Source organism: Botryllus schlosseri, chromosome 9 (genome assembly GCF_051294905.1).
Source record: "Botryllus schlosseri isolate E-star chromosome 9, Bs_hap1, whole genome shotgun sequence".
In the NCBI taxonomy this organism is placed as follows: domain Eukaryota; kingdom Metazoa; phylum Chordata; class Ascidiacea; order Stolidobranchia; family Styelidae; genus Botryllus; species Botryllus schlosseri.
In genome coordinates, this window is record NC_137244.1 from 14,832,980 (window position 1) to 14,859,485 (window position 26,506).

Sequence of the window (26,506 nt, forward strand, 5' to 3'; positions counted from 1 at the left end):
CAAAACAAATTTGACTCAATTCCAAGCCGTAGAAGTGGAGTTATTTCAGTTTTTCTTTGATAATTCTGAGATTATCCTTGATTGGTGGATCATCCAAGAATTTTCATCGAAAAACGGGAATAACCCCGCTTCTACGGCTTGGAATTGAGTCAAATTTGTTTTGCATAGTATTTGAAGACAGCCCAACAATTTGATGGGGTTGGCAGAAAAATTTGAAAAAAATTTATTTTTGCGTTTCTGGGCAAATTCACAATTTTCAAACTCTACGAAAACCGCGAATATTGGTTGGAATGAATTCAAATTTGGTGTGCGTCGTTTTTTAAGGCAACCTAACGATTTAATCACGTAGCCCGCAAGATCAAGGAAAAAAGGTTATTTTTGAACAGCCCTCGTGTACGCATGGCCGCAACAGCAATTGGTGTGGGGGAGGGGTAAGCTCTAAGGGGGATGAAAATTATTCCGTAAATCAACATTAGGTCAAATATTATTGGGCAGATTTATTCGACTTTAAATTGGGCCGCGGGTACGAGTCCGACAGAACTCGACACTGTTGGAAAATTTTCTGGGCACCTTATCCCCCCACTCTGAATGCGCATCGGCATGTATAAGCTTAGGGTGTACCTGTCCCTACTTTCGATCAGCCCGAAAATCGATTCAGCAGCCAAGTTATTGGCCTGATGTGCATTATCATAGATGCTGAAAACCATGAAGTGAAAATTAACCGAAGTAATTAATGTAACTTTATTAATTAATGTTTTTACAATGAAATACTACTTGACCTAAAGTGCGAACAGTAACCATTATGTCATATATGCGATTCGCTCAGGCACAATGTTTATATGATAGAAGATCACTATAGGAATTCATGCATATGAAGACATCTACATTTATTTATAAGGATGGTCCCGAAATAACCAGCCACGCGGAAAACACGCTCGACAACTTTTGCAAATGGGCGAAGAAAATCAACCCGAAGGGCGACCATCACCCTAACCACCACGACGTTGCCGTGTTACTTACGAGGTATGAACCAGCGGGATTCCTTTACATTATGGGCGGTGGTGGTCAAAGTAATGTGGATTGCCTTCCAGTAGACCAGTGGTTCTTAACCCTGTCTCCAGCGCCCCCAGGGGGCGATTTGGATTTTGAAGGGGCGGTGGAAACACTCACGGGACGAAATGGGGAGGGGGCGCTGGGCTCATGTAAAATGAATTTGGCGTACCTTTGAATTGCCAATTCCTCGTTAAAACACTCCCGTCACGTTACTCCAAGTCGTTTCGACACCTTCCTATTTTTTCATTGTATCGCAGTTTTGTGGTGTTTTGAAATGATGAAAATATCAATAAATTGATACTTATACTGATAGCTCGGGTTATTTTCCACAAAATCTTTTTGACTAGGTATCGTATCCTGCAGTGCCCTGCTTGTCGAAATCGAAAAGGCACTGTACTGTACAACTTTTGAGAGTGATGCCCTTTGGTACATTAAAGATGATTTGAAGCCTTTTGGCCAAAATGATCAACTAAATATACTTGTATTTTAGAGCCATTGTTTTTACTACAGTCCTTGAAATATGGGGGCGCCAGACCCAGCCAATTTTTGAAAGGGGCGCTGGAGAAAAAAAGGTTTAAGAACCACTGCAGTAGACGATGAAATAATCCCATTAGTTAGTAGGCCTACTTAAGTAGAAGTAGAAGTAACTACTTCCAAGATAAGCCTAAATTACTTCAAAATAAAGAAGAATACGAATGGTTGGAAAGGTACCCAAGTCAGTAGTTTTAGAATCTTAATTTGGTGGGAGAGTTCGCGTACTTTTAGTAGTAAATGAAAGGCGGGATATTTCCGAAATTGCAAGATGTATCTTAGCGACAACGTAAATCAACTGTAGCAATGTTCGAAAAGTAGGTTTGCATCAAAAACTAGCATAGAAGTGGAAGTTGTCTGAAAACATAACCATATGAATATGTGGTGTAAGTAGGCAAAATTTCCTCAGTACGTATTCCAAAACAAGAGAAGGGCATCGGTTGACCCCTATGTTTATGTCAATAGCAAAAGCGTCACAGTTTGTCCTGTCCATCCTGCGCGTACTGGCGCGTTTTAAATACTTGCAACCCGCTATCCAAGCTAGTGATCCACGCCGCACCCGGTGAACGTTGGTATGTGCGTTTTGATAGTATTCATCCGCGAGATCGATGACTGTGAGCTGGCAAATGAAACGCGGGCGATGAGTGATCGTTGGCAGAGTCGTTGCATTCACACCGCGTATGGACGATTAACGTTCGCGATTCTGTCCAAAGCGTAAGTGCTCAGACCTTGCAATTTCCGAGAAGTCTTAGCCGTCAGCCAATCCATCATTTGGTACGCCGGGATCGCGTGAATTAGCCTTGCATAGTTTTGTTGGTTATCTTCGCGGAATACGCTATCAAGGGTGACTTAGGTCGATTATGTATCGAGGCATGAAGTTTGATCCTCCTGGTCCTACTTATGATAGGTAAATTGCCTAGTGCGAGATGGGGGTCAAAGTGCAGTAACTTATGTAATTGTTTAAGTAGAAGTATTGCTGTTTTAGATTTTTACAGTAGTTTACAGTGCTTTTCAAAGCAGATGGGAACTTTCTTTGAAAGTGAGTGAGGGCATTTTCCATTTCTAACAGCCCATTTTAGGAAACCTATATCTTGTATTAAACAGGAAAGAGATTTGCAGCGAGTCGAATACTTCTTGCGAGACGCTAGGCCTCGCTCACGTGGCCGGGATGTGTCAAACTCACCGGAGCTGCAGCCTGAATCAAGATACCGGGCTGTCTGTTGCGTACACCGTTGCCCATGAACTTGGACACAAGTAAGATGCTGGCACCATTTTTCAAGCCAACTAAAACTTAATCAGACTGAAAATCTGTATTATCGTCAATAGTCTGTACGAACTTTATATCATGAATAGCTCTACTATATGCAAATTATTCTATGTTTATAAACGAGTGGTGTGTAACCCAGGAAGATAAGAGCACAACCGGGACACATCCGCCATAAGGTCCTTTTCCCCGATAAATCATATCGCTAGGCGATGATCCCTGGCATTGTACAGGTACACATACATATTACACAGTTTACATATGCATATAGAATACAAACCAAAGAAAAATACCGGATTGCGCCGGATATGTCCCATGCAGTCCCCATGTGACGTCTCTAAGTTGCTTAAAACTTAATTGGCTATTCCCGACAATGTCCTGATAACCTATCAGCTACATAGCATAATTGCCCATAATGATGTCATTGATCATAGCGTACTTATCGGCCGACTATAATCAGGCAGGAAGGAATGCCGTTTTCATCCATAGCGTGATATCGTATTCCAAAGATCATTGTGGGAAATCTTTGATACTGGTGTACTTTGACGAATGTAACTCCGATTGTGGCCGCTACCTGCGATATGTCGCTGTATCCAGCGGAAGGTTTAGATTTCGAATTTTCGCAACATCGGCCGTGAATATCGGAATAGAATATCACAATCTACATTGATTGTCTCTGAATGATGATGGATGATGATTTTAGCAGAAGCCCGTTTCATGTTACTCCCATTACCCGCACAGACCGCAACACCGCATTACCAATGTTCCAGATTGGTGATTCTTCAAGAATTTTGACCAAATTTGGACTCGCGGTTTAAATATGTTGACAGTAGCACCGCAATTGCCACTCGCAGTTTGGTGATTCGCATGTTTGTTGACAGGGAGATACGGTGTTATTAAATAAACATTAACCGCCGCCGTAACGCTACAAGTGTGACGTCGACTCGAAAATGATTGGTTTTATTATACTTCTTTCTAGATTGACTTGAACTTATCAGTCAAGTCTCAACGACTTTTACGCTCTTACCGAACCGGGGGCTACAATTGTTACATCATACGTTTTGAAAGTGCTGGATCTAATGTATATGCTGCAGCATTGCATTCCACTCAAAGATGTTGCAGCAAATTCATGTAACGGCACTATCTTGATAGTATCAGAATCCCTCGGATACAGACTGATCCAAAGCGATCTGTTTAAAAACAGCCCTTATCTCATGAGCGGTTTTTATGTCAGTCAAATTGAGATATTAAACCTGTGCTGTACTTTTCCTTTCAACCATGCAAAGTCGTATTTTAAAGAAAGTTATATAGTCGCAATCATGACAACATGCTGGAAGTGTTACGTCACTCACGTGACTGCTGCTAATCACCCCGCAGAACCTTGTCGAAAGCATCAATTACAGCCATTTAGAAGAAAACCTGTAAACATATTTTTATGCTCAAATACACTGCGATGCGGAACATTAGAAAGGGGATAAGCTACGGTTGGGGAGTTTTATCGCCATAACAAGCTATCAAAGCAACGGGATTATATTATATCGGCAAAGCGAATTTTTGAATTTTGAATGTTCGTATTTTCATTTTGCATTGCTCTCTCTCCTCCGCAATAAAATTTTCTTCAATCAATCAAAATAATAACTAACACACGAACTTATGCGTTTGGCATATGCACCATATCATATTTGTAGTAAGGAGTTCATCGCCGCGACCACTTCCATTTGTATTGATACTGAGTACATCATTGTTGAACGGCACTTGACATACGTGGTGACCTGCTATTATCTGATTCATACACGATCCCAGTATATACGAAGAAAAGTACTAAGATCATTGTCAATTGGAAACGATTACTCCCGAAATGTGGCGAATTACGTATTAGCGCCGTTAAATCTGTACCTTGTTCCATCGCTTACTGACTAATAGGGTTGTCTGGAAATTCGGTTGCACAAGATCGAAAGGGCTATCAAATTTGTTTTGCTCCCTGTCACACCAAGCGTACAGTGCAGTGGTTCCCAAATCTTTTAACTCATAGCACACCGCAAAAATTATAAAATGCTCGCGGCACACTTCAAGAGAATAATAGTTTCTTCGAAAAAAGGTTATTTTCGCGTGTGTTAATGGTATTGATGTGGTTGTTTATCCGAAGATATACGACTAAAACGAGCATGCAATGTTGTCAAACATTCCCTATTTCATCGTCAAGCAATCTCTCTCGTCTCACCTTTTAACTTAGTCAAAAATGTTTTTAAAAAAATTAGTAAAATTGCCATGTTCACATGGACATAACCATGAAGATCATGTAAGATCATGCGATCACGGAACAGGATTCGGAAGCAGACAGCCAAAACCCATCCAATATTTTGTGGAATCTCTATTGAAAATTTTTGTCGTTTCATAAATAAATGAGCTGTTCTCCTTCTGCAAAAAGTTTACTAGATTCATTTCTTCAAAGTGAATCAAATAACTTAGCCGTAAGTAAATTCTGGAAAGTATACCGCTGTAGTGGAATCTGAAGTCCAGACAATGTGCTCATGATTCGCAGAATGCTTTCTTGTTGATGAGTTGATTCATTTAGAACCGGAAACAAATCAACGACTTTCTTTGTGTCATTTTACAACGCATATGCTTGTCTGCATATGGATCTGTGGCGGCACACAGTTAGGGAATCCCTGCATGTCATAGTTAGGGCTGGGCAAAATCGAGTACCTGAGTGATTCGATTCTGAATCACGTATTATGCCTCGAGTCGAGTCGAGTATTCGAGTATCACTCATTATGACGTCACAACAACATGTACTATGTTAAAGTTCAAATATGTACCTTTTATGCCACTACAAGGAACATAACGCATGTTATCCATCACATTAAAGATGCTTTGGTATTTTTTCAATCATAACGATTTCATTGCACTTCTTGACAATGTTGCGGGTTGATCATGACTTCGGAAATGTGTTATTTCCAGTAACGTTCGTAGCTTTGCGATATGTCTCGTATGCTGCGACACGGCCAATCAAGGTTTCAGGCTTTCTCAGTGGAAAATAGTGTCAAAACTATAATTATCGTTAGTAAATTAACTTTCAGTTGCGAGGAGCGTATAATTTCAGTACTCGAAAAAATCGTGTTTTACTACTCGACTCGAATCATCCAAATTAACACTCGATTCAGATTCGAGTACTCGAATCATTATGCCCAGCCCTAGTCATAGTAGGTGGATTTCGTATTTTAGATTTCGATTCTGCATCATATCTGAGCATTAAATCAAAGTCGGTGTGACTCATATTCTCGTGGAAATTAGCGTGATGACTCGACATAGTCCCATACTTGATTCTCGTAATCCGGTCTCCGATCAAACTTTTCGAATGCGGCTTCATGCTAATCTCTGAAACCTAACGGGCAGGACTTTAAGTTCTACAGTGCAGCGAAATAGGTCATCGATGTACTCTTAATTACTTAATACTTTACTGAGTTGAGGTACTAAAATGGGTTGGATTTACATGAAACAACTTTGTCCAATAGCTACGGTTTCTATCAAAACCACCATTCGTCCTTTGGAACAGTTCCTTGCTGCGTCAGTACATTCTCGTTTTCATCTTTCTTCCATGAAATATCGATTGCGGCAGATACGTTAGTGATATTTTAATGCTTGAAAATGCAACGGAGGTAATTACTTTCAGGGTTTGGGTGAATGTCATATATCGTAATTATGTGCTCTACTTATTGCCAACGTAAGACCTAATTCTATAGGTTTGGAACCTTACTTTGTCATCTTTGTCAAATTTTATCGTTATGGAATTCATATATTAATCTCCCTTCAATGGTATATTCTAATTTAGTTATATTTGATAATAGATAGCTTCATATTCTGCGCAATTACAATTAGCATCAATTATTCTTTTTCCAGCAGTTTGCCTTCACAAAAATGGCATCCCTGCTGTATGAGTCACCGGCTATTTCGTACTGGTGTATATATTACAAATGTGCAATTAGGAATATATGTTCGAGCAGGGACTACCAGATATAATGGGCTAAATTTTATTGCTATAGAAGTGGAAATGAAGATTATTCTTTGAATCATTGGTAATATGGCAAACGTCGTTGACAAAAAAATTGTGTAAACCGGTTTTATCCAATTCAAGTTGCGTCTAAATAAAACTGTCGTGTGCCATGACTAGCAGGGAAACCACCAATACTTATTTTAAGCATACACAAAAGGATCCCCATAAATCTTTAACCTTACCCAAATAGTGCAGAACTTCAATGTTTCAACTAATATTATGTTCATATTGCCATTTGGAATAACCTTAACCAAATATGAAACGACCCAATTAGGTTATAGGTAGAATGCGAAATTTAGGCGACTCGTTTCTCACTTAGTAGATCCGATGGCATGTCCCACTTGGTAAATGGGTCGCGACCCATATTTATCATTGGTTTAGATGCGACCGGCTGATAATTCATGTGTAATTAAGAATTGTCATATCAGCGCGCCATTGCATTGTACCGAGAACAGTCATTCGAATGTAGATGTGAAGACACGGTGATTTGGTACCCAATTGCATATATGTACCATGTTTGTGTATGTATACTGTCTCTGCACAACCGCACGCTTGGTTTTCAATGATAAACGTGCGTCAATGACCGTGTCGCCTGAAAACCCCCAACACCACAGTGGGATATAGTATATATATGAACAGTGAACACTGTATTACCAAAGAAAACCAGTTCAGTGTTCTAACGAAACAACTTAATCTGCGCAGCTTTGCTATGCACCACGACGGGCCGAAAAATGACTGCAAGCCGTCGTCGAAATACAACCATCTCATGGCACCTCATCTCACTTCGAGTAAGCTACCGATGAAATGGAGCTCGTGCAGTAGAAGATACATCACGAGATTCCTCGAGTAAGTGCTGGATTATAGATTGGCGCGAATTTCGAAGGGTGCTTAGAGCTGAACAAGCGATGGGACATCGTCATTTGTTTATTCGGTTGCGCCACTTCCCGAAACATGTTTAAATAATCATTTCCGTTTCAGCAAATTGAAAGTGAGACTAAGTACGAGAGCTTTGTATATTTATTTGGTGTCGATGAAGAAGGATTATTTCAGTAGCCAGTCAATAATCTTGAAATACACATGCCTACTCATTATGTATTCAATGCCTCCTCCGTGGGTACATTTCTGTTACTCTTTATGCGATTTGCTGCATAGGACAAAGAAATGCTTTTAGGCATACGGCAGAGGCTTACTTAGCGTTATTACTATTCGGGCGTCTGTACCCATTTTGCATCAAACATCGCCTCATGGGAGAGTAATTAACGGATTATAAATAAGTCTTCTAGACTCGAGGGAGATTCCGAACTTGAGGTGACTGAGTAACTGAGTACTTTGTGCCGGATATCTTTCACCGCTATGTTATGGCGATGCAGCGTATGTGAAGTTACTTATTAGCGTCACAAGAATTTCGATGGAGACGATGGTACCAAGAGATATGATGGTAACAATCAACTACCCCTACGGGCTTCGAAACATTTGGTAACCATCGGAATCTGATTCGCCAGTACGAGTAAATCCAATGTTGGTCCGTCACAACATAAATGTATACTGAAATACTGATTTGCCGTTAATGACAACATGGTTGCTATCGATAAGTTCCAGACTTCCAGTGCATCTTAAACATATGCGGCATATACCATGTAGCAAATATTTCTTGTGCAGTTCTGTACTCTTTAATATCGTTTTTTGTATTTACCGTCCTTGGAAAATGTTGAAGTTATTCAGGAATTGCGGTACCGTTATCAATAGTGCGCGCTACGGTTACGGAATCACGCAAAAACGTAATCTTTGTTAGTACAGTTTTAAATCAGTCAAGTATGGGCCGAAGTACCCAGGAACAGTATCAGTTGTCAATATTGATCGGTCTATTATAGGATTAGCAGCGAAGTAACCAGTTGCAAAATCACAAAACGCCTGCCTCCCGTACCGGCAACGGTATCGATCAACGCACTCTGTCGTGTCATGGCTTCGGCCGCACGCTCGCACAGCCGTCTACTTCTTTCCAAATAATTGTTATGCATGGTGGCCATGCGTCTTTCAACGCCCCTTCGCAGCCGGCGTTTCGATTATGATTGACTAATATGGTGGAGATTATCACGTGATCCCGTATTTAAGGCTGTATATGTACTGTACAGTACAGTGACGTGCGGTGAGGTTCATGGCTGGTGAGGCACGCCCCCCACATACACACACACACACACACACAAACAAACACGCACGCACGTAACAATAGCAGCGGGTATAGAGAGCATTTTCTTTGCAAACGGGTAACCGTTGCAATTCCATATTCTACAATACATGTGGGACTGGTCGCTATTGTGCTAAATGGGCAAGTTTAGACGGATAATAATTACTATCTCTTCAAGTACCGGTATAAATTATTCGAAGCACATGAAAATAGCATCCTCAATTACAATTGTTTTCAGTAAAAAAACACCATAAATTTGCCGATTTTCGAAAGAAAATGCACTTGGACGCTAGGTCAAGTCAAAATACACTATGTAAAAACACTAGGAGTGGCACCACTGACCACAAACAACGACGACGCAGGCTATGTAAGTATAGCTATCACATACCACAATTAGGGGTCATAGGTATTGCAGTCGAACACAGCATAAAGGACACAAACAACGACAATGCAGCCTACGCAAGTAGCTGTCACATACCACAATTTAACGTAGCTATGGATGGAAAATACGTAACAGCTACATAAGTAAGGGATAGTATTGGCTCCGCATTACGTATTGGCCGTCGCTACTATATAATTCCTGCAAGACTGTTGAATTCCGAAATCGATAGCGCGTCTCACTGCGCTTCGACTGTCCAATTGTTAGCGAATAGTGCATGAGGCAGATTCGTTTGTGCCTCACCTGGCTATTGTTTCTCTGTGATGGCATTGTCTGTAATAATGCCGAATGTCACCTTCATTGGCGATTTTGGGGGGTTCTGGTGCTCTGACACTGTTAGTATTTGGATTTTTGGAATCAGTGCGACGATAGCATTTGATCGATACCAGTTATTATGAATTCCGAGCTATTTATGATGAATTGCATTGTCGCAGGTGAGGCACGGCCCACCCGTGCCTCACCTGTGCCTCACCTCTCCTTTCGAGCTGTATTTTTGAATAATAATTATGCAAATTGATGATGTTGGGTGAAAAAAATGTTCAAATTTAGTTATTTATCAACATCGATGTAGAACATCGAGCGTTTTCACGATTTTCACTTACTCACCCAGACGACAGGTGAGGCACTGCCTCACCTGCCTCATTGGACCGCACGTCACTGGACTACAGTACGCTCTACGTGCTTGGCGTTTGAAATGAATAATAAGGGAAGGCAATTTATGTTGGGTTATAATTGCAGCGTCTTATATGCCAATCGGTTATTATCGTTCCAGGTGGTGAGCTTAACTGACCCAACTGTGTGCTGATGATGTAGCGTAGCGCGGGGGCGAATGCAACATTCAACGTTGAATCAGAGATCTCACGTCATTTTTGAAAACAAATTTCCATCCTCCCAAATTTCCATCCTGGCTACACCTGTGCGTTGTTGTATCCTTATATAATTTGTCTTTAAAATTAGCCGACCTGGTGTTATAAAAATACATCGAGGGTTTCTTTTGGAGCATCCCAATTTTCGATATTTCGCATGGGGCAACATATCCTACAAATTTAATACAGTAAGCCGCTGATACGCGTAACTATAAAGTAAATTGACTTAACATCTTTACGGTGACGTCACAATCTCGATATTGTATCGTTCTGACTCTGGCGTGTGTTGACACCTCATACTGATTGTGCACTGCGCAGCTACGTGCACTTATTGTGACTTGCACCATGGCCTACTAGGCCATGCTTGCACCAATTACTGTGTCAGCCGTGTCGGGAAACAAATATCGTGGCCAACATCTGCCGTGCCTATGAATTTAACTGACACGTTTACGATTGATTTGTTTAGGATGGTATGATGACAACTTTCGGCCGGTATCTTCGCCCGACCATTATTTCGTTGTAAAATCCATATCAAATCGTATTTCTTTGACATTGCAATGAGAAAACACATGCCGAAACAATGGCAATGGAGAGGAACTCATTTGCTAACGTCGTCCGGTATTTTACCGATCACGGTATTTCTGAAATTTTCAAAATTGATCTGAACTGGGAACCTGCTAAATATCACACTGCGCCAGATACACCCTACATGCAAGACCGTGATATCACCGACAGATGCAATAGGTGGAATAATTCAATCGGGGCCTACGATACTTACAGGCCCCGATTCAATCGTACTTATATTCTCCCATTCGGATTAGTTCACGACGCGAAATGACCCCGCGAAGTCGTCGCCTATACGTTATTTGCACGGCGTATTTTAGTTGTCGCTCATCGCGTACATACTTTATTGTCGCTTTGTTACCGAAAATTGAATCTGTCCGCCACTAAAACTGTATGATTGATCTAAATGTATTGAAATGTAGAGTATATTTTTGGTACACACCGCTGTAACTGCAATTATTTTAGTAGCTGTCGGCAAAACCATCTTTTTATGACCGTAAACACATTATTTCCTCCTTCGTAAGAGTGGCTTACCAGTACCAGCGTTTTCGTGGTTTGGACAGCATGGGTAGCGCACGGCGTGTAAGCTACTATTCAGCAATTACAAATTCCAATTGCAAAAAAGACAGGTATAATGTTAAGATCACTAGTAATATTCATGACAATCCAGAAAAACGCCTTTATGGTTCGCAGAGTCTCAGATTTATTGCCCATATATTACTTCATAAATTCACAGGCCCGGACACTAAAATGCCTGTCTCTTGGCAGCATGTGCCGTTTTATGTAGCGCTGTACACTTGAGAAAATTATTGAAAGGGGAGGGGCTCGTATCTCTATTGGAAAGCCACAGTTAGTTTGGCGAATCATCCGCATTTACACGTACGCGGAGTGTATAAGTGTCGAACATTTGCCAGATACAGTGATTTTTATCGACACCGATTACTTGATGACTTGAAATTGGCTCGTGAATTTTGCTCCGAGTCACGAGTCAATCCGCATTTCTGACACGTCAAGTCAAGTCAAGTCATTTTAGCAAAGTGACTCGAGTCAAGTCAAGTCATACGAAAAAGGTGACTCGAGTCAAGTCATGACTCGAGTCATCCCAACACTGACCTTAACCCTAACCCTAATCCTAACCGAACCCTAACCCTAACCCTAACCGTAACCCTAACCCCCACATTACCTAACCTTAACCCCAATCCTAATCCTAACCCTAACCCCTTACCTCCAAATCACTTGATAGTAATATAATTATGTAATATAATTCACATTAATAGTTGGTAATACAATTTTACACAAAATTCTCCGAGGACCGAATTTACAGAGTTAATTCGGCCATCGGTAAATTCGGCCCCGTGAATATCCGCGCTATCTCTCGCGATTATGCGATCTACGCATACCCTGACATCCAAATCACTTGATAATAGTATAATTATGTAATTAATGCATGTTAGCAGTTGGTAATACATTTTAATACAATATTCTCGGAGGGCCGAATTTACCGAGGTCATGGCCGAATTCACCGGCCGAATTTACCGAGGGCCGAATTCATTGTAATGTCACATGCGATTTTAGCAATACCCCGAACTTTCATATCCCCGCATATTATGTTTTATATTTACATTGAACAGCTAATATTCAGAGGTTATCGATAACGAAGTAATCGAATAGGTGTTGCGTACTTGCACCACTTACTCAATTCGTTATGATTTTGCACTGCTATTTCTACTTATATATATTTACGGCATTACTTGTATGTATACGTGAGTACCAACGATGACTACTTTGACCACCTCTGCTAGTAACACCCTGCTCAGCTATATATACACTGTCCATATTATATGCATATGTTTCCCAAAACCAACACATGCAGTATACAAATTCAAAATCTCTTATGAGACATGCAATTGCGAATTTAATGCATCACTCCTTATTTCAGTCGAAATTGGGGTTTCTGTCTCAACGATAAACCAACCCCGAACCCGGAATACCTTTCCTCCTACGCGCTGCCCGGATCCGTCTACGACGCCGACCACCAGTGTCGCTTGATGTTCGGCCACAAATCGCGGTATTGCCCCGGTGTCGGAGTAAGTATATTTGAGGCGAGTGCGTTCGGACGGTATGTAAATATAAAATATTCATTTCACGTAGGACATGTGCAACCGATTGTGGTGCTATGTGGGACCAACTTGTCGCACGAGGCTTCATGCGGCCGCCAGCGGAACCAAGTGCGGAAGACGGAAAGTGAGTCACAATCACTCGATATTCATTTTATTCATTGTTAACAAATAGAAATCGCGGACTTGAAATAACACCTCGCTATATCCGAACGGCAGGCAAGACAATAAAACGACATTTCATTCTCCCAATTTCCAACGTATTGACATTGTGACACAGTCGCAACTGTGATGCCACGCTGTAAACGAAAAATCAGTGTACCGGTATCTATACCGCATTTCCACTGAATCGCAGTGTGCAAATCTACAATCCGCACAGGAATATATCCCAAGGGGGTCTGTTTAGTGTTAACGTGTGCAACATTTTTGCGCATTTTTCGGGTAGAACACGGCAAAAGAACGCACTATACACTCCTGGGACATTTCTCCATATGAACTGATGTACGGTATATGACTCATTTACACCAACCGAAAGGGTGGAAATCGGTAGCTTTCACGATTATCGTTTAGAGTACACAAAAACTTACTGTATTGCTAATTTTTGCATTGAGGAATTCTCAACTTAATCAACCCACTCACATATACTCAACTAGCTGCGAAAATACGTGCAGCACGATACCACGGAATCTTGTCTGTATTCGCGATGAAAATATTCGACAGGCCTACTAAAATAAGTTATAGATACGTGTTTTCGTGTCAAAATATCGCTGAATCGATGCTTGCGGTTGATAATATCATGTTGGTGGTAAAATATGTTTGCGCTCCGGGCTTCGCGCCGTGATTATATTATAATTATAATGTTCCAAACCACGCTCGGCGCTCCCAACCTTCGCGATCCTGCCCTACTTGACCGCGCAAGCGGACCGCAACGTACTGCGGGTCAGATAGCAAATTTAAGAACGGAAGATCAAATACCCACCACCATCCGATATTTGCGTGACTTATAGTTTCGGGTTTCCCTTGAGAGTTTTGCCGATGGTGTTATGGGATCTTAGTCTTACTTTGCGGGGTTGCGTACTGTCACTTGTAACGTGAGATTCAACCCCGGGAGCTACACAAGGTCGAGGTCATAAAGGAAAGTGTCTGGTTAATTGTAGAATTGATCGTAAAAGGCTTTTACTTACCCTGCTGTGGCTAAATTTCTTATGCCACTGCAGTCATTTTCTCACCTCTAGCCATATTTTATTGGTCTCTCTGTATAACGTACCATTCCCTCAAAGGTCAATACCAAAAGCGTATAAATTGTGAAACGCGATATTTCGATGCTGACAGACACTCACCTACCTTTACCGAAATTCATATCTGTCTGCCGTTAAATATAATGACAGAAAATGGGAAAATGGACCAAAAAGTACAGATAGTCGCTGTGGCTAAAACCATTGTCTGTAAGTTACGTTAAAGAATATAATGGCAAATATCTGTGGACGCGGTGCTATATTGCTTCTGATTCAAAAGATCGCAGACTTCAAGTAATTTGGTCAATTCTAACCATGAAATGTGCAATCTCAAAGTATGAATGTTTCATCAGTTTTATTAAATCTACCACGTTCTATAGTGGAACAGTAATACATTGCTTCAGTTCGGCTGTTCAATAACCGTTACACAAAATCGTATCCGTGGAAGCCCGAGTGGTGATTTAATGATAATAATCAGCCAAATTCGAAAAATCCGCGTTTACAGTTAAATTACTTGTATTCCGCCAGTGACAAGCATCCTTAAGTAGCTAGGCGTTCATTCGCCGCAGGATAAGAAATTGTCGGATTAAATAGGTTTTTTCTAATAGTGGTGTCTTGGAGGGAAATGCGTATCCATGCGAAAACATCCGAAGAGAGTGGACGGCGGATGGGGCACGTGGAGCAAATGGAGCCTGTGCTCGCGGACATGCGGCATCGGCGTGACATATTCCAGCCGCCATTGCGATAACCCCGTGCCAAGAAACGGGGGGAGGTTCTGCATTGGAGAGAGGAAGAGATATAAGACTTGCAGTGTCTGGGTGAGTGATTCATTCCCATGCTGTACGTCACCCGACCGGCGATCAATGGCTTAATGTGGGGCAGTACGCGAGCTTATATATGGCACGCATAATCAAGACATTCCGATTGGTAGATTAATCAATCGATGTAGGGTTTTTCAATTCATCTTAATACGAAATATGAATCGACCTGGAACAGCTGACGATTGGGCGATCTTGAGCTGTAGCAGGAGACAGTCATAGCGGGGCCTCGGTCATAGCATGGAAATATAAGCAAAAAGGTAATGGAGACTTGATTGAGATGTACATGGCATTCGGCCGTGGCACTTTCTATAACAAAACATCGTATGTTTCTCATTCCAAGCTTCAACTGACATCGATATTTATTGATGCTCGTATCCACACTATAGACACGCCGTCAAACATTATATGAAGAGTTTACTAACAGTAGATTAACATTTTGAATATAACTATATATGGATCACACTCACGGGATGCGCTGTCGCGGTATATGAGGATTATTATAGATAGAGTGATAGACAATTTAATATACGAGTTCAGGTGATCTTGATCTACGCACCAATCTCATCAAAGACAGCACATTGGGCTGCTACTTATCGCTAAATTCCGTAGCCGGGCTAGACATAACACGCAGCCGACTTAATTATATTTTAACGATGTCTTCTCAGAGATGTCCCGTTAATTTGGAAGACGACCGTGGCTTCAGAGCGCAACAGTGCGCGGAGTTTGATCGCGCGAGTTACCGCAACCATACTTTGACATGGTTACCGGTTGAGAGTACAGGTAAGTCTGTTTATGTATATAACGTGTGGCTTGTTTTAACGGCGTCTGCCGCTCTGAAAGGCGAAATGAGAAAATACCACAGATTAATATTAGTAAATAATAATGCGCGTACAAGAGATGTACCAACGTTAGCGGCGACATAAAAATACAACATGGGAGGTGACATGCCTTGGATATTTTCAGAAATTCCGAATTGGTTGATTCTTATAATTAGACCAGCGAAAGAGGGTTCATGCTTAGAAAGTGTCTCCTACTGTATTGCATATATGAAATATACGCCCGGACTTGCTAATTATAAAGAATTTGGGTTGGACAAAAACAAGGATATCTAGAACTGTCTAGCTAGATGACTGTGGACAAATATGAACTCGTGGAATAAGTAACATAGCCACAATGCTATATTAGGCAATTCTCTGTACTCTGTACTGGAACGCGTTAATTATTCATTACTATACGGTCATTACGAAGCATTATTTGATTATTACTTGGTCGTGTTCTACCCCGGCCTTTTCAACACGCAATTCCTATATAGGGATTTTGGTAAGATTATTACCCATATCAGTAATGATTATATTTACTGTATTCCACGCGTGCGTTGGTATCATCGGGGCATAGTCGAATGAATAGCTATATTCCATACTCATACATTTATACATGCAACGACGAGGGATATGTGCGGTACTAACCAAGCAACTTATGCATGATTGTGATGGGTGATTGATTGACTATGTATGTATAGAGATTTTCGTAGATACATCTTTCGTCATCACGTACTCCGTGACATAAGCTGAGTCGAATAATTGAAATAAATGAATTTCTAATGACATATCCCGATTCCATAAATTAATTATATGGTGGCGTTTAGATTTCAGTCTTCATACGATATTCTTACTTCGGGTTACCTCAAGTCGTGATCCACGATCAGCTATGCAATAACATATGAAATCGATCAACTTTTCGCGGATGAAAATCAGTCAAAAGACTAAATAGATCACTGCGTATTTAAAGATAGGAATGGTTATTTAACCATCATCAAGCCGTCTTAACTGACGTGCTTTTATTGTGGTGATGTCTGCTTCATCGCGCTGAATCGAGATGGCACCTTTACACTCGCACCGTCGAATTTTCTAGGAGTGTCAATTTGGTCAATTATATGGTTTTATTAGCGACGACTCGCCTATTCGTCGACTTAATGTATCCTATCCTTCGTTGCTTTCAGTATATCCCTGTGAGCTCCACTGTTACACTCGGATGGGAGAAGACTATTTGGCGGACAGACTCAAAAACAAAGTGATTGACGGCACCAAGTGCTTTTCTGGGAGTGATGACATTTGCGTCGATGGGATTTGCAGGGTGAGGTCTCCTACGAGCACTTCTGTTGTATTGCAGTATTATCCAATGTTTTTGGTATCTCCGTTGGTAATAAAAATATCGTAAGTTGTATACATTGGCGGGAAAAGCAATAAATGATTTTAAGCGCTCTACTATGCGCCTCAAAATTCGCATTTGAATTGCGTATTGTGACTTCAATTTATCAACGACTGAAATTACCGCGTCGGTGATTTTTGTTTCGGTTACTGAACTCTAAACAGTGTACGCGTGCAATGTACATATTTAATATGATTCATAGACATACATAGAATGTTTGTGTTAGTATTACAGTCATAAATATGTTCTTTTGATAAAATGGTTTTACCGCATTGATACAGCACAAAACAATCTCATTTGTCCTGCAAATGGGGAATTCATCACAGTTGATACTACCGATCGAATGACACTTGGTATTCGTTGAATATGGGAGGAGAACACAGAAAGAAACGTTAAAGATGTCATCACTGGTAGCATACAGAGAGCAATTGATATTAATGAGATGAATTAGAATTAATACTGTCTGATTTATGACACACCGGTATCCCCAGGAATACCAACAGGCCTAAAGACATGGCATGCTATCGTTTGTCTGTATTAGATAACCAGCAATCATAGTTTTGTGAACTCGCACATTTTAAAATGCTCGTTATGTAACTGATTCATTTATGACTGTATGTATAAATCATTATTAAATTGATCTGCAGTAACAACTTCTCAACTTTTTTTAGAGACTTGGCTGTGACAACAATGTGGGCTCGCGAGCGCTAGCAGACCGTTGTGGTGTTTGCCACGGAGACGGGTCAGCCTGTTACGAAGTGGATGATGTGTTTGATAGAAGGAAAGGCGAAGGTATGCATTCAGAACGACGGGGAAATAGAGTAATCAGTCGATATTAGGTTTTATCCCCGATTTAACATACACATGTAGCCCATCTCTTGTTACAGGTTACTGTGTCCTCGAAATCTATTTTCTCATGGCAGCATGACATCGTAGATTTCATAGAGGAAATGCCTATAATATACACCGTGATTTTTAATGCGTTATATATCTATTTTACATTGTCACTGCGAATGTAAGATAAGACTGCACGCTAATCTGTAGTATCGATTCAGTAGTGGTTGTGGTTATTCAAATACGCTATTGCGATGTTCTTCCAAATAGCGTTTAATAAAAATAGCTCCGTCATTTTGCAAAACGTTCAAAAACAACTTATACTCTTCCCTTCAGAATACACAGTTGCGAGTCTGCTACCTCTGGGCGCAAGGAATCTAGAAGTGATCGAATTGGAGCCTGTGTCAAACTTTCTGGCTCTACGCCACCCCACCAATAGCACTCATTATTATCTGAATGGAAATTATATGATTCAGGTAAAGTATGATGGTCGGCGGATGAAGCCATGTAAACAAACCAGACCGATGAGTCAGACCACAGTTCTGTCGCTTAAATCATTTCCCTGATACGTTGGCCATTCATTTGCAGTGGGACACCAAATTCCAACTGGCTGGAACACAGTTCACGTATAAACGCATCAACGAAACGAGAGACCTCATAAGTGCTCCCGGGCCATTGACCGAAGACCTGATGTTGATGGTAAGAAAAGACTCCATAGCCACGCGGTGATACCATTTAGGATTTTATTTCCCTCTTTTTATTGTATTTTTACAATATTTATCCTTTAGGTCCTTTTCGTGAAGGAAAATCCGGGAGTATCAATCAAGTACACAATGCCGTACGATGTCACTTTTGACCCAAGCCCCGAGCTCGACCTTCCGGTATTTGTGTGGGAAGTAGAGGGGTGGAGTGATTGCACGCAGGATTGTGGTGGAGGTAGGTTAAACATAGCTGGAGTTACCATTCAAATCTTACCATCTCTGCCGTATATGATACGCATTACATAGATTAACATTCCGTCTCTTCTGTTTTTCGGGCGCTCGGTATACCTTACAACGTGAACTATGTTTTGCAAACTTTGATTTAGTATACGCAGGCGTGCGAAAGAGTTTTAGCGATGGGTGCCGTCACAGTATCAGTTTCTCCAAGCCTTGCCATTTGATCTCTTAGCTACTTGCATACCTGTTGCTCTATGATGTACGCTTCTCTACGTTTTTCAGGATCTCAATACCTTCTTATAAAATGTCACGAGCAACATACCGGTGTTGTGGAAGACTTTCATTGTAATAAAACGCTTCGTCCACACAAAGAAATACAAAGATGTAACGAATCACCATGTCCAGCCAGGTATGTGGGCTATGCCCTTTCAAATTCCAATTTTTGGTAATGGCATCGCTGCGACGGCTGTCACCTTAAAACCCAGTCATTGACGACATTCAAAACCCGGCCCCAAGTCCGTGAAAATGGGTAGGGTTACAGCAGGAATGCCAAACCAAACTATACTGCGTATCACAGTGGAAACCCCATCCAGTAAAATCCGAAAAACAAAGAAGGTCATATCACCGATGGATTATATCCTTTGAACATTGAGTCATATCAGGATGGGACAGGGAACGTTTAGCAGTGCATGATTTGATTTCGTCAAGAAGAGCGTGAATATCATTGCCAATCGAAACGCACTGTTACTAATGCTTTACCGTTCACAATACCTATCGTAGGCCCCGACCTAACATTCTATCAACTCCCGAAATATATATTTCTGTCCCAAAACTCTCCAGCCCATTCAAATGTACCAAGCATGCGCTTATGCCATGGGTAACAATTAAGGATGGGCAAAATCGCTGACTTGAATCAGAATCTAATTTTTTTTCTCGAATTGAATCAAATAACCAGTTTTTATTATTGTCCGATATTTGCTACGAAATTCAAAGCGACTTTCACGGAGAAAAAAAATTAGAACTTGCTCGTAACGAAATCATAAAGTAATCATGGATCCCAAATCATGGACCTAACCCCACTGAGTCATATTGTTTGCAGCAGAGGAAAAATTATTTTTAAAGCCATTAGGCGATCGGAATGCTAAAATATCTTCAATTTCGATGTTTTTCATCAATATGAAACCAATATACTTCGTAATTTTTAACAGGCGCATATGATTCCTTCGCAGAAGTCACAGTTATCACTCTGATATGGAGGCTGCGACAATCATACTTCGCTAAAAATATGATTTTTCTGTCGATCCGACAAGCCTGATTCGAATCACATGACATGGAAATGATTGGAATCTATTTCTAACCAGCAGTGATTCGTTTTGCCCATCCTCATTCACAAGTGGATGCGAACTTAAGGAGATGCAACACTCCGAGAGGAAATATAGCAAAATGTCCATGGTTTTAATTTAGTTACAACGAGACGTTAAACACTCTTGTAAGATTGTATGCGATGAATGTTTGACCCAATGTTTTAAAAAACTAATTAGGTGGTCGAGTTCGGCATGGCAAACTTGCTCTGTGACGTGTGGAAATAAGAGAGGATTGCAGCACCGATCCATCGCCTGCGTCAAATCGGTGGAAGACGGAAAGATACGAAACCTAGACAAAGCCGAATGTAAGGGACAAGAACGGCCGTCCGTGCGACGAAAATGTCACTCCCACATCAGAGCTCCGTGCCCGATTTGGAGGTCCGGGAAATGGCAAGAGGTAAGAATAATTGTGCGCATTGTAGCTCATATATGCGCCGTGTTATTCATTCATGGAGAAATTGCGGTTATGGAGGATGCAGACGAAGTTATTAAGATTCTGATTTCATCAAGTTACGCTAATGAGTAAGAGACTGATTATATCAATTTACTCGAATGAGGAATATTTACTTTGGTTTGTACGGATGGAGCTCTATATTTCTCAATGAACTAATGGCGTGATCTGAGCCCCTGAATCCATCACCAATTGACCTGCATATTCTAACCAATCTATAACGATTGTATCCTATTAGTAGTAATTGATAAATTGAACGGGAACGATATTTGCAGCAATAAATACCTGGAGGCTTATGCCAGATACAAAGTGAATTTGCAGCGGGATATTATCACGCTCAATGTTCCCAAGACTTCTGTCAGCATATCTGAATTAATATTGAAATCCTACGACGGTGGTTCTCTACCCTTTTGTCTTCGCGAACCCCCAAAGTTTTAGGGCAAATCTAGCTCAATTATCGTGCAACCGTCATCTGTCTTTTGCATATATTAACAGTAGGCCAGTGATAACCATCAGCAAAATGCATTTTCTTGAAAATAACATCATACTATTTATGTAAAAATTGGGTACACTTTTAATTGAAAGCGATTTCTGTAGTAGTGTATAGCTGCATTTCTCGAAAATCCGCGTCATCGATTTAATATCCATTGCCGCCAATATAGGTGATAGCGAATATAATAATGACGCATACCGCTTCCGACGAGACATTTGGGTATGATTGGATGCAGCATATATTGCACTAAAATTGAGAAACTTATTTTTTAATGACCATATAACGTTCAGCCTAGTCGTTTCTATCACTCCGGAATACCGATTATTTATATCAAAGGAGAAAATGGGCCTTTGGCAACATTTTGAAGTCACCCTGATTGACCTGCACTACTCCGGCTTTATATTCTAACACAAACCCCAACAAAACTTCCATTCTGTTGATGTGAGTCCTGAAGTTTTAGCACCGATGAACTGCCTCGTTATTTACGTCATTAAAAAAATACAAATTAGGTTATCAACCATTTTGCAAATTTAGAGGCGTCGCGGACCCCCGGTTGAGAACCATTGTCCTATGATATGAGACATGACAGAACATATCACACAAATTGCATGTCAGATGTGGGGATTTCCTTGACCCTGTTCTACCCTCTACTGTTTCCATGCGAAGTTCCGAATCAGTTGACTCAGTGTAACCTAATGAGACATTGGCTGTTATGTAAACGCCGCAAGTGACCTTTCATGTGCTATGATATATTGATATAGTTACTGTAATCAATCACGGGATTAGCTTAACAGAACGTTCCTTTCTGTAGTATCTTCCTTTCCTCGGCGTGATAAATACAGTGACGTAGGTAGCGTCAGAATCTTCAAGTCAGGGATATTTGATTGATTTGAATATCGATTAAAATTTTCTCGGTGATACTCCATAAAGTCATTTTACACAGCAGACTGTAAAGGCCCTCGCTTGCACTACTCAGCAAATGGGGAACGATTATTTACTAAGCTTACCTGCTTTCCGGGACCCCATTTATCGGCACACAATCTGGGGTCATCGGAATCTTTTCGCAGAATCATGTATTTTGTGTTTTCAAACGTACAATACACTATTGACTCCGTTTTGATTCTATAAGAAGTCCTTACTTCTTAACCGCTAGAGATTAGCGTCATTTTAACCTCGCTGCTACTCCACACAGCCGCACTCATCTCATGGCCATCAACGCTTAAAGTATAGGATCCTTATATGAGGCGCTATGCTTTATAAAGACGTAATGCAACAAAATATATATAAATAAAGACAAAAGTTAAGATGTATAAAGGTTTCCAAGCGATGCAAGCAACGTTAACATACGTGAAAATTAATATTTGAGGCCATATTTGCAACATTTGGACTGTCAAATCGATAACAGTTTGCGAATGACTAAGGTTTTTAATAATTTATGCATTAAAGGACAATCAATATATAATTTGCCACACGCGTGCCATCGTAAATCACTTAATGATTTGGGAAATTGCTCTGTACGACGATACCTTGGATTCTGCATTATATACACCAGTGGTTCCCAACGTGGGCGATATCGCCCCCCAGGGGGCGATTTGGCGATCTAGGGGGCGAAAATGACCAAGGGGGCGATACGGGGGCAAAAATGGACAAAAGGGGCGACAGGGGGCGAAAATAGCGAAGGGGGCGATGGCGCGTTAAAACGGCTTAATTGGAACCAATTCGGAGAAATGACTTTTTTTTTTAGTTAACCACTGATATACACTATGATGTCACAGATACTGCGACGCGCTAATTTTATATCATGGGTTGTTAACAAGGGTTCCGCGGTCCCCATTGGAGTATACAGAGCATACTAAGCAGGGGATATGCGAAATGCATTAGTCTTGCGCCCGTGAATTGTGTCATCCCGGTCTTCATTCCAGACGGAAAGAGTATTTTTATTGTGAATCGCTTGTCCAAATCAGTGGTCTTAAATGCGCGGCCAGCGTTTTCACGATGGGTTTGGAATGTCATTCTGCAAATTCCCGTCCAATAAGGGCTACTTACCTACTTGGAAAGACATCGAATACCTATATATCATTGACGCTGCGGCCCGCGGCGTCATCACAAACTAGGAAATTGGGCTGCGAATAAATTTGAATTTAGCACCCCCGGTCTAAATGGTATTGATGAAATGGGCCGTATCACAAGTTGTGTCGAAACCCATATGGGGCCCAAGAAGACCAGGGTTTGGTGGCGGCCAGACAATGGAAGGGGGTATGAGAAATTTTAATAAAAAATCTACGGCTACGAGCTCTAAAAAGGTTAAGAAGCACTGCGTTATACTTTCCGGTTACACACCTGCTACCTATGCCATATGCTGCTGCTATGGGCACCAATATGTTCATATTACCTCTTGCCAGTGCCCTCACACTTGCGGCGTCGCACTCCGTAATCGCACCGTTCAATGCATCACCTTCATCGAAGAAGACATCATCAACCTGGAGGATTTCGAGGATATCGATATAGAAAAAATCGAGCTGGACGAGAGCGAGGCCTCGCGAAACGACGGCATTCTCATGCACCGCAAGAGAAGCGTCGAGATGAAACCGATCGAGTTCGATCCGAAGGTGGACGGGTACGAGGTGGACGACGCCTTCTGCGACTTGAGAACGAAGCCGAAGACGCAGAAAAATTGTCCGGCTCGTTGTCCGGATTTAGACAGGTTTGCATCTTTTCTTGAAGTCCGCCTCGCATGGGTAGTAGGCTTACTAGGCTACCAGTGGGTAGTGCGTCTCGAGTGAACAATGAACATGCGATTTATTAACTGTTACAAGCAATTACTACTAAATGAATACTAGTCCATCCTCAAGATTTACCAGACCACGACTGACCTATCGGAGTATCGGTCTCGCCTTCCATGACATGCCACCCCATTTCTTGTTGCTTGCTTTTTTCTATACTATCTTCTTTACTTTTCATTCAGTGTGCATGCATGCCTCCTCTTTACATCGCCTAGGCCAAGATGGGTGTCTGATTCAATAGACAATAGACTACTCCAAGTCGCTTCAACACCTTCCTATCTTTTCATTGTATCGCATTTTGTGGTGTATTGAACTGATAAAATTGCTAATAAACCAATGCTTATGATGATGATGAGTCGCAATTGATAAATAAACATAGGTTTCGCCTTAAATTGAGAGATCGTTGGCATGTGTAAGATATCAAACTCTTTCAACGGCCAAACAAATCGTGAAGGAGAAAACGACTAAAATTATCGACAATATCGACCTTTGAGCATTTGAGATAGCTCATCGATGCTTTCTTTTGAATTTGTATCTTTTCAGCATATCTCTGCTCCTCATTTTTCTGACAACACCGCTGTATAGCCTGTGACGAATATTCGCAATTCTCTCCTTCATTTTATTCGATAGGGAATTTAGCCATCTTTTAGATGTCATGCCAGTAAAAAATATGCATCCTATACCTACCTTTGCTTGTTTAGAAATGCAACTTGCTATCTACTGTATCGCCGTGGCTTGCAATGTTTGTTAGGTAGACCCGCCCGTAGCGACTGTATCGCTGACTTATCAGTCGCGCAACGCTGTGCTTATAAGAAGACATATCGGGTCGTCGGCCACGCTAACATGTGTCGTTATTACAGCCAAGCTGCAGGAACATTAGTCACAACCCAAAACGAAAACCACAGCACTACAATTTCAACCGCCACGTACGGCGATCCCAGCCCGTCGGGAACACTCCACAATTCGTCAACTTCAACCAGCCACACCACCGTTACTGGTGATGATAACCTTGAAAGTGGCGGAAGGATCGTTACAAGATTGGAACCGCCAACACCAAATGATGAGCACTTGCTTGATATCACTGTAATCAGTAGAAGACACCTCCACAAACAGGTGCAGCCATCCACAGTCGTCCCAACTAGCAGGGCGGGCAGCAGTATGCCTTCTGCACCAAAACAAACCGCGTCAGAACCCACTGCGCGTTACGCAGCAGAAGTGAACGCTACCACACTCTTCCAGGAAAAATCTCCGAACGACCGTGTCTATGACGTCACAATGTCGACCGCCATTGTCACAACTCACGCAACCAGGAAATCGGTGTCCGAGCAGAACAATCATAAAACCCACAATCATACGAGTGCAGCTATTACTGTGTTGCCAAATTTGCCTGGCCATCAATCGGACACAACCATCGGACCAACAGCCATTACGAATCAGGATACGGCAGGCGAACAACACACCCGTAGTAGTTCGTCAATCGATGACTTTGACGTCGGAAATAAATCTGGCTATGACCCTCCTGCTGTGTATCCGGATATTTTGAATCTTCCGAATATTCGAAACCCGGTTAACGATTTTGATATAGCAGGTACGCGTGTCATGCTACTACATTTCATATCTTAATCTTCACACGGCACGATTTTATTGCGGCATTATTGAAATGATTGTATACCCACGTGATGGCTCATTTGAGTGACCCTAGCTTAATCCGACCGCCAAACTCAGCCCAGATCCTAATCCTAACGTAATCAACCTTAACCTAAACGTAACCTACTCCCACCCTAGGCTAACCTAACCCTATTCCAAATCCATCATTTTCATTCGTCACTTGAATGAATTGTCCTTCACATGACCTTGAAAATTACTGAACTTGCACTATTTTTCACTAAAATTATGATCATCGGCATTGTCATTCAAATGAATCGATCTACCGGAACTTGTTATTCGTCACTAAAATGAACTACATTTTCATTTGTCACTCAGATGAACTGTCACTCAGTTAAGCGCTTATAATCTACAATAGGATCTGTGACATCCGCCTACTAATATTGATTATATCGAACGTATGCTAAGTAATTTTGATCTGAGTATATTAGTCCTATTAGCACAACAACTGAGTTACATTCTGCCCACAAGTTGTTGTTATTGTTTGTAATTCATGGTGTTTCGACATCGAAATACTTTATTCTTCTTACTGAGTTGCCCACTTCAGCATGGCCCACTTTCGTGTAATATTCTATATTTGATGGCGACCAACAACACTGAAACATATATTTCGAAGTAATATTCATTTACCTGCATATCCA

General features: G+C 41.3%; 1 protein-coding gene across 2 annotated transcripts in view; it reads left to right on the forward strand.

Annotated features, from left to right (window-relative positions):
• LOC145446731 (A disintegrin and metalloproteinase with thrombospondin motifs 7-like) overlaps positions 1-26,506 on the forward strand; it is a 55,629-nt gene that overhangs the window by 25,587 nt on the left and 3,536 nt on the right. For both annotated transcript variants that reach the window (XM_080325081.1, XM_080325082.1), the window contains exons 8-23: positions 899-1,023; positions 2,689-2,838; positions 7,605-7,748; positions 12,896-13,043; positions 13,108-13,200; positions 14,917-15,126; positions 15,795-15,909; positions 17,129-17,262; positions 18,009-18,129; positions 18,508-18,647; positions 18,760-18,870; positions 18,960-19,107; positions 19,392-19,518; positions 20,651-20,870; positions 23,820-24,121; positions 25,061-25,788. In XM_080325081.1, the coding sequence (XP_080181207.1) occupies positions 899-1,023; positions 2,689-2,838; positions 7,605-7,748; positions 12,896-13,043; positions 13,108-13,200; positions 14,917-15,126; positions 15,795-15,909; positions 17,129-17,262; positions 18,009-18,129; positions 18,508-18,647; positions 18,760-18,870; positions 18,960-19,107; positions 19,392-19,518; positions 20,651-20,870; positions 23,820-24,121; positions 25,061-25,788 (3,016 nt within the window). The remainder of the gene's footprint in view (positions 1-898; positions 1,024-2,688; positions 2,839-7,604; positions 7,749-12,895; positions 13,044-13,107; positions 13,201-14,916; positions 15,127-15,794; positions 15,910-17,128; positions 17,263-18,008; positions 18,130-18,507; positions 18,648-18,759; positions 18,871-18,959; positions 19,108-19,391; positions 19,519-20,650; positions 20,871-23,819; positions 24,122-25,060; positions 25,789-26,506) is intronic.